The sequence below is a fragment of the Ambystoma mexicanum genome, chromosome 4p, assembly GCF_040938575.1.
Source record: "Ambystoma mexicanum isolate Mex_15411 chromosome 4p, UKY_AmexF1_1, whole genome shotgun sequence".
NCBI classification, from domain to species: domain Eukaryota; kingdom Metazoa; phylum Chordata; class Amphibia; order Caudata; family Ambystomatidae; genus Ambystoma; species Ambystoma mexicanum.
In genome coordinates this window covers 286,025,023-286,038,421 of record NC_090927.1, presented here as the reverse complement: position 1 = coordinate 286,038,421, position 13,399 = coordinate 286,025,023, and the positions used below count along the sequence as shown (strand labels likewise).

General features: G+C 46.2%; 1 protein-coding gene across 4 annotated transcripts in view; it reads right to left on the bottom strand.

The window, feature by feature from the left end:
• Nucleotides 1-13,399, bottom strand: part of CD2AP (CD2 associated protein) — a 1,227,366-nt gene that overhangs the window by 409,369 nt on the left and 804,598 nt on the right. For all 4 annotated transcript variants that reach the window (XM_069605837.1, XM_069605839.1, XM_069605840.1 and 1 more), the window contains one exon: nucleotides 8,726-8,785. In XM_069605837.1, coding sequence (XP_069461938.1) covers nucleotides 8,726-8,785 — 60 coding nt within the window. The remainder of the gene's footprint in view (nucleotides 1-8,725; nucleotides 8,786-13,399) is intronic.

The following is a 13,399-nucleotide window of genomic DNA, read 5'->3' as shown; positions in this document are numbered from 1 at the left end:
AGGGGATGGCCATGATGAGACACACGTCATATCCTTGGAGTTCCCCCACAGGTGCCAGAGTGAGTTCGTATTTTGTGAGGTAGACATCTATACGGGACTCACAACCATCCCTGCGGGGTGACTGGCACAAATAAGCTGTCCACCATGACCAACCACTTTTTCCTCATTTTCCCTTAAGTGATTCACAACTATGCTGAGTTGGGTTGCCCTATAGTATTCGCAGAGATCTGGGAACCCTGCCCCTCCCCTTCGGTAGAATCAACATGGTATAGGCTACTCGAGGTCTTTTTTCAGCCCAGAGAAACGTGAGGAGTGATTTCTTCATTTCTTGGTGGAAAGTGGGTGCAGCGCTATTGGGAGGGCCTGGAACAGAAAGAGCAGTCTCTGTAAAACATTCATTTTTATTGACACTAGGCATGCCGCCCATGACAACATAAGCTTAGACCAGTTAGGCAAATCTTTCTTGATTTTTTCCCACAGGGGGGGGGTAGTTTGTACTATATAGCTCGAAGTTCATGGTAATAATCACCCCCAAAAATATAATTCCTTCCGGTCGTGTTTGAATACCTTGGCTTGCTAGGCATTGGTCCGTTGGGGATACATTCCCAGATAAGGGTAGGGCAACTGTTTTATTCAGGTTAATTTTGAAGTCAGACAATTCACAATATTCCGTTATGGCTGAGATGAGCACTGGGACAGCTATATCTGGGAATGTCAGTTTATACTCTTTCTCCCATTAGCAGATCAGAGATCTGTCCCTTTGAGCATATTGCCATTGCCAGCGGTTCTAGCGCTAATGGAAAAATCAAAAGAGAGGTTCCATGGCTTAAGTGAAATTCAGCAGATGGCACCCCATTGATTAGGTTCCTTGCTCTGGTGTAATGCCATGGCCCCTGCGAGCCATCTAGGGCCGAGACCTACCCCTGTAAAACTGCCTCCATAAATGGCCATTCGACCCTATAGAAGGCCTTCTCGGCGTATAATGATAACAAAAGAGGTTTTGTAGCGCTAGCGCGAGCCCCAGTAATGAAGTTGTTAGTCTTGCGGCTGTTGTCTGCCCAGTCTGCCCTGATGAAGCCCACCTGGTCATTATGCACCAACTTGGGGAAATGCATGTTTAGTCTTTCCGCCAGGACAATAGCGTAGACTTTGGCATCCACATTTATCAATGATATAGGTTGCTATGAGTTACAGTCAAGGCAATCCCAGCCTTCCTTTGGAAGTATTATTATTCTTGCCTGGGTAACGGTACGTGGGGCTTTCACCCCATTTAGGATGCCGTTAAATAGTTTTGTTAAAAATGGTGGCAGTAACTTATCGTGTCTCTTGAAGAAGGCTGGTGTGAACCTATCCTGACCTGGCGCGGACCCGGCCTTTAATTTAGAGAGAGCCTTAACAGTGTAATCACTTTGTGTTGGGGTGCCTAAAAATTACTTGTCCTCCATCAATAGTGTTTGGAGGGACAATGCCCCTAAATAATCGTGTCTTTCTGTTACATTGCTTTCATTTTCCGCATGTAGTTGGGCATAGTATTGACAGAACCATGTGCAATGTCTTCAGGTTGATTTATAGACCGCTCTTTTCGCTCTGATTACTTAAGTGTGTTGTTAACAGTTTGTGGGCCCTATTGCCTTTATCATAAACTCTCTGCTTTATATACCACAGTTGTGCTAGTGCTTTCCCCTTTCATATTCCAGTTCTTGTCATAATTCTCCAATGTCAGAGTTGTTCCTCAGTCTGCCATTACAGACACACTGTTGGTCTAGTGGAGCACAAGATCCAATGTCCAGTAACATTCTTCACATGTCGTAGACCGATCAACCCATTATTTGAATGTCTGCGTTCGTGTTATGCTCCTGTGAGGCGTCTAACAGTATGTAGCCGATTCTGGAGAAAGTTTTGTGCAGGGGAAGAGTAAAAAGCAAATGCCTGTGTCTGTGGGTGCATTCCTCTCCAAGAGTAGTTGAGAAAGTGTTCTTGCAAGATGGTCTTCAGATTATCTACCACATGTACAACTGGTGGAACCACTCCCACCCTTAAAGAAAGCCAATCCTGTGCGGGAATCTACAATTAAGTTAAAGTCCCCCCTTCCCCCCAAATGAATAGTCCTGTTTTCCATGTGTTCAGGAGTGAGTGCGCCTCGCTACAAAACACAATTTGCTGCTGGTTTGGAACATAAACGGAACACAGCGTCACTGCCATGTCGTCAATCTTGCTATCTATTGCTATTAGTCGTCCTTCCATGCCTCTCTTGATCTGTAAAATGTGTAGGCCAAGAGATTTCCAGACCAATATAGCCACCCCTGATGTTTTTGACAGCCCAGAAGATCAAGAAGCTCACCCTAGTTCTTTGCATCTAAGCATATATTCCTTGCCACTTCAAATTTAGTTTCCTGCAGGAAGAATAAGTCTACCACAGAATGCTTGAATTACATCACCACCGTTGATCATTTCTGTGGGGAGTTGGGGCCTTTAAAGTTCAGGGACCCTATTTGTATGCTGTTACACTGCGCCATCAGGCGACATCCTGGATACAATACCCGGTCCCCAGAGCATCATTGGGCAACTTGACACCACTCCATTTTTCACACACACTTCAACCCCAGTAGCAGATCCCCCGTCCCTCATCCCATAAAACAATAAAAATAACCATGAGTATCCATCACTCACTCAATCCCCCCTGTATTCCAACCAAACCCCTTTACCAACCGGGTCGGGATTGTAACCCGCCCCCAGTTCTGAGACGCCCTTTGAAAAAAGAAGGCCCCTTCGGAGGAGAACCCTTGCCCACGAAGACGTTAAACAACAACTTTGGAAACTAACATCAACCATTACGATACAATAGACGACTGAGTTTTCAGCGTTTCGCATAATTCTTCCTTGTCAATGCCCTCCAGGGTTATATGCTAGAGCTCCATCAATTCCAGGCTGATCCTTTGTTATAGCATCATATCATTGGAGTCAGACATCGTATCATATCATCGGGACAGGGGCCACCAGTCAAGGAGTGTTAAACCTATGAAATTTCCAGGGACTTGTGTGTCCTCTCCGTGGCAGAGGCTTCTGGTTGCCGTTGTTAGGACCCGGTTTAAGGTAAACGCTCTTGACCTCGGAGCCCCGATTATCAGAAGACAGCTGCTTGAGGCCGCCCTCGACCTTGTCCTTCGAGGTGACCATGTATTATTCCCCTCGATATTCAAGTGACAAAGAAAAAGGGATACCCCATTGGTAGTGGGTTTCACATTCCTGAAGCCACTGAGTTAACGGTCGGCACAATTTTTGTTTGGTCAGTGTCGAAAGGTCTTGATATATGTGGACTGGAGTACAATGTCCATCTTTTGCCTAAAATAGTGACTTTTTGCAAGGACAGATCACAGGCCATTAGGGGGACAACACTCACAGGGAATTTTATCAAAAGATATTTTGGGGGTTTGTTGTTTCTGTGAAGAGTCTGTTAAGGGCTTTAACCTAGCGCTCGAGAGTTACAGTGGATTCCTTCTCCTGTTCTTTTAGGCCCATAATTTGAATGTTAGAGCGCCTCTCCCGGTTCTCTAAATCTTTAAAAGCGAAGTTCATTACTTTTTGCTCAATTTCCTGCAGGCGGCCTTCGACTCCTTTCCATCAAGTTGGTGGACAGCTGGTTGTTTTGTAGTGTCTCCATTTTTTCTTACCTTGTGCAATCTACCCTCGAGTTCAGATATCGCTGCACATATGCCACTTTTCACATATCTAATTTCCTGTAGAAGTAAGCGTATGTCTGCATTGGTCGATGTTTCATGGGCTGCTCCAGAGGGGTACCGAGTTTCCTCCATTGAACGTGGTGCCGCCATGTCTGGGCCGCAACAAGAATTTTGTGGGGATTGCCATGTGGGGATCCAACATGTATGGCCTGCGTGCTGATGTGGTTGGCCTGTGGGGAGACGGTTTTTAAGAGCCGATAGATTTTCTGCACTGGTCAGGTGGCGCCTGCTTTTGGACGTAGGGAATTTGGGGCTTCAAGTTTGAGACTGATTTAAATAAATGAGGGGCGAGGTGGGGGGGAAGGGCGAGGGGGGGCGGGTTTGGGTCTACTGCCGCAAATCCAAAATAAATATGATCTCCATGTGTTGGTCTCAACCCCACGCCTACGAAGCCTGTTAGATCAAATTGACATCTTTATTGAGCACATGCAGGTATGCGTCTGTAAGCAATCCCTGCTAGGAAACCATAATGGGGTCTTCAATGAAGGGAAGGGTGCGGTAGTTCATCGGGCCCCTATGTGGTGTTTTGTGTGAATGCAGGCAGGGGAGCTCCCAGGTCTGTGGCCCACATGCACCTCGTTTGCGGCATCACGTGGGGGTCGAGGAAGCAAGGTATTTTAATTGGAAGCTTATTCCTCCTGTGTGTAACGACAGATTGCTCAGGGCTCAGCACTTGTGGAACACAATTGGTTGGCTTACCCCAAGTCTGGGTGCAGGTCGCCAGAGTGCTCGCTCTACCTGCCTCCTTGGGTAATGCCGAGATGGTCCGTTTTTATGAACGCTGGCTCCCACTGCGGATGGCCGTCACTGGTTATGGTGATGCTCCTGGAAGGCCACACTGTTCAGGGCTCGTGTCACCAAACCAGGAAAAAAAGGAGTTCTATAATGCATAGGACCGCATTGAAGCCGGGTGCCGTGTGGTCATCCACACGGCTTGCTTTTACCAACGTATACACGTTCTGGGGCTTATTCGGATGTTGCAGGTTCACCTCTGCCTTCCCCTACAGGTGGGCAGGTCCGGATGGCACTCAGAGGAAAGCACAGTGCTGCCGCTGTGCTCTGCTGGGTGTTGGGCCCCGTCAGTTAAAACGCTAGTTTCTTTGCTTATCGGACCTGGGTGCTCTCAATCTTCGCCCAGGGGCTTCTCAATACCTTTCCTGTGCTACCGAATTGCTTCTGGTCTTCAACTGGTGACATCAACATCTGTATTCCGACCATTGCGTGTTGTTGGGCAAGGGAGATGACAGTTCGCGCTTCAGTGTCGCCTGCGCCCTATGGTGGTCTGTCGACAATTTTTTTTTTTAATGACTGCTGCATTGGGATTATATGTTCCAATAATGGCATGGCGCCCCATCCTCTCGTCTGATTGTTTCCATAAGCGGGGCATTTTGGTCCCACATCTAGTGCTGCTGTTTTTCTGCTTTATTCTCAAAGGACAAAAATAAGTTCCCAACATAGGAACTTACGTCCCCTGCACACTATCTAGTATCTGGATGACCAGACCAACATTTATAGAAAGAGTAGTAAAGTAACTCTATGAAATAAAGTCTTAATAAAGGACGTGTTGGTATGAAAAAAATACAAATTCTTAAAAAAGGACAACATTCAATCGTTTAAGGTCACAAGAAACAATCTTCATTATTTATTCTTGATAGTGCAGCTGTGGTAGGCCCTGTCCTTTAAGAATTTGTATTTTTTCATACCAACACGTCCTTTATTAAGACTTTATTTCATAGAGTTACTTTACTACTCTTTCTATAAATGTTGGTCTGGTCATACAGATACTAGATAGTGTGCAGGGGACGTAAGTTCCTATGTTGGGAACTTATTTTTGTCCTATTATTTGTGCAACCTAGGTGTCAAGGTTGCCTTTCTCTCCTCTGCACCTCTTACCTCTTTTTACTTAGTTTCCTAACAAACTTGAAACCTACCCAATCTTCTCAAATTTACCACTCCTGTTACTAGGGTGTGCCTATGGGTCCTATTCTCCCCTTATTCTCAAAGGACTCAGCTTTTAGTTTGCACAGAAAAGCAATGGGCTTATTTGTATGTTCTACCAAGCACATTTGGGAATTTTGAAAATAAAATGTGTAAAACGTTTTAAATCAATCTCAAAGGTCTGGTACGCAATATCAGACGAAATTACACAGAATAGCATTACAACCTGTGACATTTTAAAGCCAGTTCAGATTGACAAATACAGGGAAATTGCAGAAACTAGTCGTGTGTTCAGTTCAGCAATGGGTGAACAATCAGTGGAGACCTTCAGGTATAGCAGAGTGTCGTCCATGTACAAATGGGCACTGGCTCCAGGTTAGAGGAGTGTTAATGAGAGATGTCATTCAAGGTGCAATACTCACGCTTGGTGCATGTGGGCCAAAATAGTGAAGTGATCTGTCCTATCCAGACTGATTGGTGGTGAGAAATCAAGTGAAAGAAAAGCGAGAAAGTCCATTTTGAGAATGGTTTATTTGCTGTAGGTAGGACTCATGATGTTATGTTTGATATTGAGCGTGTTGCAGAGGTCAAGAAGTGTTTCCCTGAAGTTCAGGCTGTGTGATCTCCTGGGCATGTGTAGTCTTTGATGCTAATAGAGTAGTTCAGTTTGTGGCAGTTGTGATGAGGTGCGTGATTTCTTGAATAAAAGCTCTGCTCGTTCCAGGGAGAATGTAGAGCAAATGTAAGACGGCAGTAATTATGGCAATTTGAAGAAGTGGCATTTTAGGAGTTCCTTGTGGGTAACAGATGTGGCTTAATATGTTCGAGGCTAGGAGGATGTGTATATCACAGAGATGCTTTGATCAGTCTTGTGGGTGTGATGGATCTATTGTACAGATTTAAATGGCTGTATGAAGGTGTGGCTATAATGAGATGAGATGGTGGTGAGAGGTTTATGCGATGAAGATGGGATTGAGTTTGAGAGTTGAGGTCTGTGAAATCGACTGTGCGCAGCACCGTGGTGTTTGTTTTGATGAGCAGTAGGGGTAGTGATTGCAAGAGGGGTGTGGTTGATAATGAGTGATATCTGTGGAAGATTGCTGGTTATGGATGTGCGTTGTGGAAGAAGAGTGGTCAATGTTTGCAAGTGAAGGTGAGCATGGTACAATGGTTCTGTAGGGTGTGAAACGTGTTAATAAATTAGAGTGGTAGAACCACTGGTTATTGCCCTGGGACATGAGCTGTGACAAGGCCTTGTCAAGAGGTGACGGCAAGCGCTCTCGGCCAGGGGTGAGAGGTCAATGAGGGAGCAATCCAGTGCCAGTCCTACCAGAGGAGGATGGTGGCAGCAGAGGGTCCCCAACCCTTCCCCTCCACCCCCTTGTGACAGCATGTTAGTTTGCAGACCCTTAACTCCTGCCTTGCCTATCAGCTCAAATACTGGCCAGTGCCTCTTCATTTTCAGAGACTACCGACCCGGGGAAGAAAACCATCAGCAATGGCCAAACAAGAAAATCAGCGTCAGTGCAGAATTGAAAAGAAAAGACGAAAGGAGAAACCACAGTCCCGAGATCTGACCACAGCCAAGCATTGCTCGAAGTGAGGGATACCCGCTGCAGGGTTATACAGCATGAAGAAGCACACTGCAAGGGTGGTAGAGCCCACTGCTGAGCCCAACTAACAAGTCACATGTATCCTACACTACACCAGGGACAAAACGGCGGGAAAGATCCTACCATCCCCCAATCGTACCCTGATACCCATGGGAATGTATTCCAGAAAACAAACCAACACTGGATTTCCTACACCGCCATGGGCCGCATGGACAGAGTGGGTGGGTGGGGCTTAGTCCCCTGCTTGTGATTTCCCTCACATATACATACCTGTGGGCAAAAAACTGCCAGATTAGTCAGGGAAAGAGAGTTGGCCAATCCTCACAGTAGGAGAGGATTTTAGCAGGGGGTAAGAAACGGTGTGTTTTTTGGGGTGTTGTCTGAGGACGTCCAAGAGACCAGCGGTCGGATGGATGAATGGCTGCTTTTAGAGATTTGACGAGCGGTATTGGCTTAGAAGTGGAAGTGGTTCTGCAGTGTCAGTGTGCATGCTTGTGTGTGGCAAGTGAACAGTGGTTAATGTAAGGAGTAATGTGAATTGAATGGTACCGGGTGAAAGGAGGGTGTTTAAGAAGTTTACAGGAGGGGGAGAGCAGTATTGGCAGTAGACTAGTAGTAGTGTGGAGGAGTGAGTAGTAGAGTGGAGTGGGGAGTAGTCAAGTGGAGGGGAGGATAAGTTACATCAAAGGGTGGTGGCAAGATCAGGAGGGGTGAAACGTTGAAGGGACATTAAAAAAAAAAGAAAAGAGTGGAACGAGCAGGAAGGAGTCAGTAGAAAAAGAGTGGAGGTCCAATAACAGCCTGGCTTTAAACCAGCTTATGTGCAAGGCACTATTTAAATTACTTTAAGAACACTTACCTATGGATAGAAATTCCCAAAGGGAGATTAGCTAGCCTGAATATTAAAAGACCATCTATAGCACAAAAGTTTTTATACAGTATGGGGTCAATATTCATGAAACCCAACTAGGGGTTTCGGATGCCTGTGTTAGGGGAAAGGATCAAAAACAACCTATAGAGCCCAGGGCCCACAAAGAAAAAAATACTCCCTCTGCGACTCGAGTGATTTTTTTATGCAATCTTTGACAGAGCGGTCAACCCTTTGCTGGGATTCCCAAACTGAATACCCAGAGTCATATAAAAAAAAAGAGGAGTGCAAAGATTTCTTTTTTTAAATATACCCAGCTCTTAAAATTTACCATACAGATCAAACAAACAACAAATCTGTTGGCTAATGGAAATGTTGCAAGACGAATCGCAAAGCATTTTAAGCCACTACCAAAAAGAAAAGTGCAGAAAAGCGTTAAGACTGCACATTTAAGAAATATAGTATGCTGCAAAAATAAAATATTTGTTAAACATTGCATTTGCTAAGAAAGCTACTGCTTTCCAGTACCAAACACTAATTTATAAAACATTCCACCTCTCACTCACCTTTGTCTTCCAATTTAGGAGGGTGACATTTCTCCCCAATACGAAGTTCTGGCTTTGGAGCTGTCAAGGAAAAGTAAAAACATTTTTGATTGCTTTGAAGTCAGCACATTATTTTTAGACTTGAAACGTTAAGCAGGTAAAACGCCAGGGGGCGCAATTGTGTAGCTGAACACAACTCAATGAGTCAAACATGTGCTTCGAAGATATGCATGCAATACTGCATCCTGGAGGAACCCATTCAGCCGTTCATATTAATACATCAGTGTTAGTGTAAGCAACTTCGAGGATGTAAAATAGTACAATGTTGCACATCAAATTAAAACCACAAGCCCTTTGCTGTGGAAGAAATCCATGGTGGAACACCATAAAAAAGCTTACCAAATTGTGCTTGTACTAACTGCCAGTTTCTTCTCATAACTGAAACGTGCTGCCTGTGGCTAAACCAATATTATTGCAATAATAGGTCAGGGATTCTCGAACAGTACCCAGAATAATATTTGAAGAAGTTATTTTTAGCATCAAACTTCAAAAATCATTTTAAAATGTTCTGTTTATTTCAGAAACCAAATGTTACATTTCATAATTTTACTCAAGTATCAAAACACCCTGACTGGTTATGGATCACTTGGAACACGGCATCAGAAAAAGCTATGCTGGAGTTGCCAGGATATCTTTGCCATTCCTGATGACCTCACACAATCCATCAGCACTCCAAATAGAACAGACAGGGAAACAGAAATCGAGATGGGCTCTTAGCTTTCCATGGCAAAACCTATAACATGGCTGAAGCAGCTATGACATTTACCCCGAAGCATTTGTTTGATTCCTACATTTTCATCAGTCCGGTCATGCAGACATATGACAAGACACTAAAATCTCTCCACACCAGCATTCTCAAATCCTTTTTGAACAAACGACTGCTTTCAGGGGGCACAGCATCCATCTTATGACAATAACTCCATGGCAGCACATCCCCAGCCTCATTCTTCCAACCGCCTACGCATAGGCCATTGAGTGAGACAAAGTCCTCTGGACTTACTCTGGAAACTATCCAGTGGACAGTCAAATGGACCCAAGATGGAGAATTCTGAGCCTGGAGAAGACAAAATGTGGATTCCAAGACTAGCTGCAAGTCCCTGCGTGAAGGCAGGGAACACGCAGAGTGAAAATCTCCTCCACATTTAGCCTAGGTATACTAAAGGAACCTCAAGCGAGGTCATGCAATTAAAAGCTAAAAACAAAATTACCAGTGTTGAAAGATGAACAAGTTACTTAGCAACTGGTAACGTTCTTTCGACTGGATGTTCCTCCAACGTATTCCTCATCTATGACATGTAATGTCCACAGCTGTGCTGCTTTGGAAATTCTTCGCCAGATGGCGCTGCATCAATGGCATCGGGTTGATGTCCCTTGAAGGCCTCCGTCGAGGGGGACATCATTGGATGCTATAAGTAGCACGCACGGCGCCGTAACCTCAGTTCTCGTTTGTTCCCCCTCACTACATGTGCCACACATGCCTACAATACAGCATTGACTGCACTTAGCCTTGTTGGAACGAAAGCTGCAATGGCATGGGAAATTCCTGAGAGGGGTAGACTGGGAGGGCGACGAGGAATACGTTGGAGTAACATCCAGTCGAAAAGAACGTTACCAGTTGGTAAGTAACTTAATTCAAACGGATTGTGTCCTCCAACATAATCCTCATCTATGACAGACTCCCAAAGCAGTATCCTTCAGTGGAGGAGGGAGAAGAATTTAGACATACGCAATTAAATGGCAGAGTAAAGCAAAGCCTTACCAAAGGCAACATCCTGAACATGGGAAGTATCTAGAGAATAATGCTTCACAAACGTGTGTATGGATGACCACGTTGCAGCATCACACATGTTCTTCACTGGTACACCCCCTCTGCAGGGCTGTCGATGTAGCCATGCCCCTGGTGGAATGAGCCAGCAAGCCCTCAAGAGGGTCCTTGGCAGCCAACCTGTAGCATTCTGAAATAGTGATGATGATCCACCTAGACAAGGTCTGCTTAGAAACAGCCTGGCATAATCAGTGCCCAGTATACCTCACAAAGAGCTGGTCGTCCACTTTGACCCTGGACATTCTAGAAAGATAAAAGCTCAATGCCCTCCTAGGATCCAACCTATGGAGTCTCTCCTCGTCCTTATTAGGATGCGGAGGAGGATAGAAGGCGGGGAGCATTACCTTCTGACTTAAATGAAATTCTGACACTACCTTAGGTAGGAAGGACGGACGTACTCTCAATACCACCCTGTCCTTGTGGAACAAAGTAAAGGGTGGCTTAGAAGAAAGTGCCTGCAACTCGTTCACTCTTCGAGCAGAGGTAACTGCAACCAAGAAAACCGTCTTAAATGTCAACAATCTCAACGGACAAGAGTGCAAAGTTTCAAACGGAGCACCCATCAGAAACTTTAAGACCAAATTAAGGTCCCAGACCGGCACCTGAAAAGGCGACGGCTGGAAAACATTTGTGAGCCCTTTCAGAAACTGAGTGATCAGTGGAATCCTAAAATAAGAGCCTTACTCGGACGAGCGCTTAGAGATAGAAAGTGCTGCTAGGTAACCTTTAATGGTTCCCACCTGAAGACCCCCGTGGGCCAAAGAAAGTAAGGAGAGAACCTCTGGAACTGAGCAATGAAAAGGACCAACACTCTTTCCTATGCACCAGTCGTAAAACTTACGCCAACGGCATCGGTACAGAGACTTTGCTGCAGGCCGCCGGACCCAAAGCAACACCTCCATCACGTCATCTGGGAGGTGTGCATCCTTATATCTCAACCATTCAGAAACCATGCGTGAAGGTTTAGAGTATTGACCTCTGGGTGGAGAATCCGACCTTCCTCTTGCGAGAGAAGAGCCTCTCTTTGGGGGAAGACATATTGGAGGACAGATGGACATGTCTAGAAGGTCCGGGTACCATGCTCTCCTAACCCAACCCAGAGCAATGAGGCTCATGCAGGTCCCGAACCGTCGTAACCTCCTGAGAACTTGAGGAATGACGGGGATTAGAGGAAACGCGTACAGAAGCGGGAACCACCAATCCACAACAAACACGTCTCCTAGAGGTCCTCTTGGAGGAAATTCCCTTGAGCAGTACCTTTCGCACTTCTGGTTGGCACCAGTCGCAAACAGGTCCACCTGTGGGGTTCCCCAAAGGGAGAAGATCTCTTGAAGGACTTCCTGAGCTAGTTCCCACTCGTCCGCCGCCATGTTCTCCTCTCCGGCCAGATGAACCGCCGTTAGGGAGATTCCCTCCTGTATTGCCCAGAAACAGAGCTGCATTGCCTCCCTGCACAGAGGGAGTGACCCTACACCACCTCTCTTCTTGAGGTAATGTATGGCCACCAAGCTGTCCGTCATTATTAGGACATTCTTTCCCCGTACAGACGGCAGGAAAGCCTTCAGTGCTAGCCTGATTGCTCTCAGCTCCAAAAGATTGATGTGTAGTTTGAACTCCGATGGAGACCAACGATCACTGATGGTCAGATTGTTGGCATGAGTCCCCCACCCGTGAGGGAAGCGTCCTTCACTACCGTTACCTCTGGTCACGGTTGCCAAAAAGGCTCTCCTTTCATGAGATTGTTCCCCCTGGCCCACCACAGAAGATCATGAGAGACCGTGACTGGAACATGAACGAGGCATCTTGCCTGAGAACCGGGACCATTAAGTCCGGAGAGCCCACTGAAGGGATCGCGTTCTCAGCCGGGCCTCTGGCACCAGAGAAATGCAGGATGCCATGAGGCAGAGCAAACTTGAGAACTCGAAAGCCGGAACAGTCTGGGCATTTTGAAACTTGGAGACTATCTGTAGAATGTGTTGAGCCCTCACCTTGGGTGGCGAGCACATCCCCAAGGACGTGTCCAACACAGCCCCGATGTACTGGAGCTGTTGGGAAGGTGTCATATGCGACTTCTTGAAATTGAGGGAGAAGTCCAGTTTGTGAAGGGAGTGGCAGGTGACGCTGAGGTGATCCAAGGCTTGTTCGGTAGAATGCGCCCTAATCAGCCAATCGTTTAAGTAGGGGTAGACCTGAATCCCACCTCTCCTGAGATACGCCGCTACTACCACCATGAGCTTGGTGAAGACCCTCCGGCGGAGGTCAACCTGAATGGCAGGACCCGAAACTGATAGTGTGAGCCGCCAACTGCAAACCTCAGGAATTTCCTGTGCTTGAGATGGATCGGCACATGAAAATAAGCCTCCTGCAGGTCCAATGACACCAACCAATCCTGAAGTTGGAGGGCCTGAAGGATCTGAGAAAGACTGACCATCTTGAACTTGTCCTTCCTGAGGAACTTGTTGAAGTATCTCAAGTCCAAGATGGGTCTCAGTCCTCTATCCTTCTTGGGAATAAAAAAATATAGGGAATACCAACCCACGTTCCTCGGTTCTATAGCGCCTTTCTCTACAGGGTCATAATCTCCTGAAAAAGGAGCAGATCCGGAACCCTCAAATAGTGCTTCCCTGGTGGATTGTCATGAGGCCGTGTCAGAAAAGGAAGGCAGTAGCCGTGGGCTATTGTTTCCAGAGCCATTTGCATCTGAAGTAATGGCTCGCCATTCTTCTAGATGTCAAGACAGCCTGCCCCCCACCGGTGAAAATACAAGGCCTCGGAACAGTTTTGTAGCGGCAGCGCCTGATGGCAAAGAG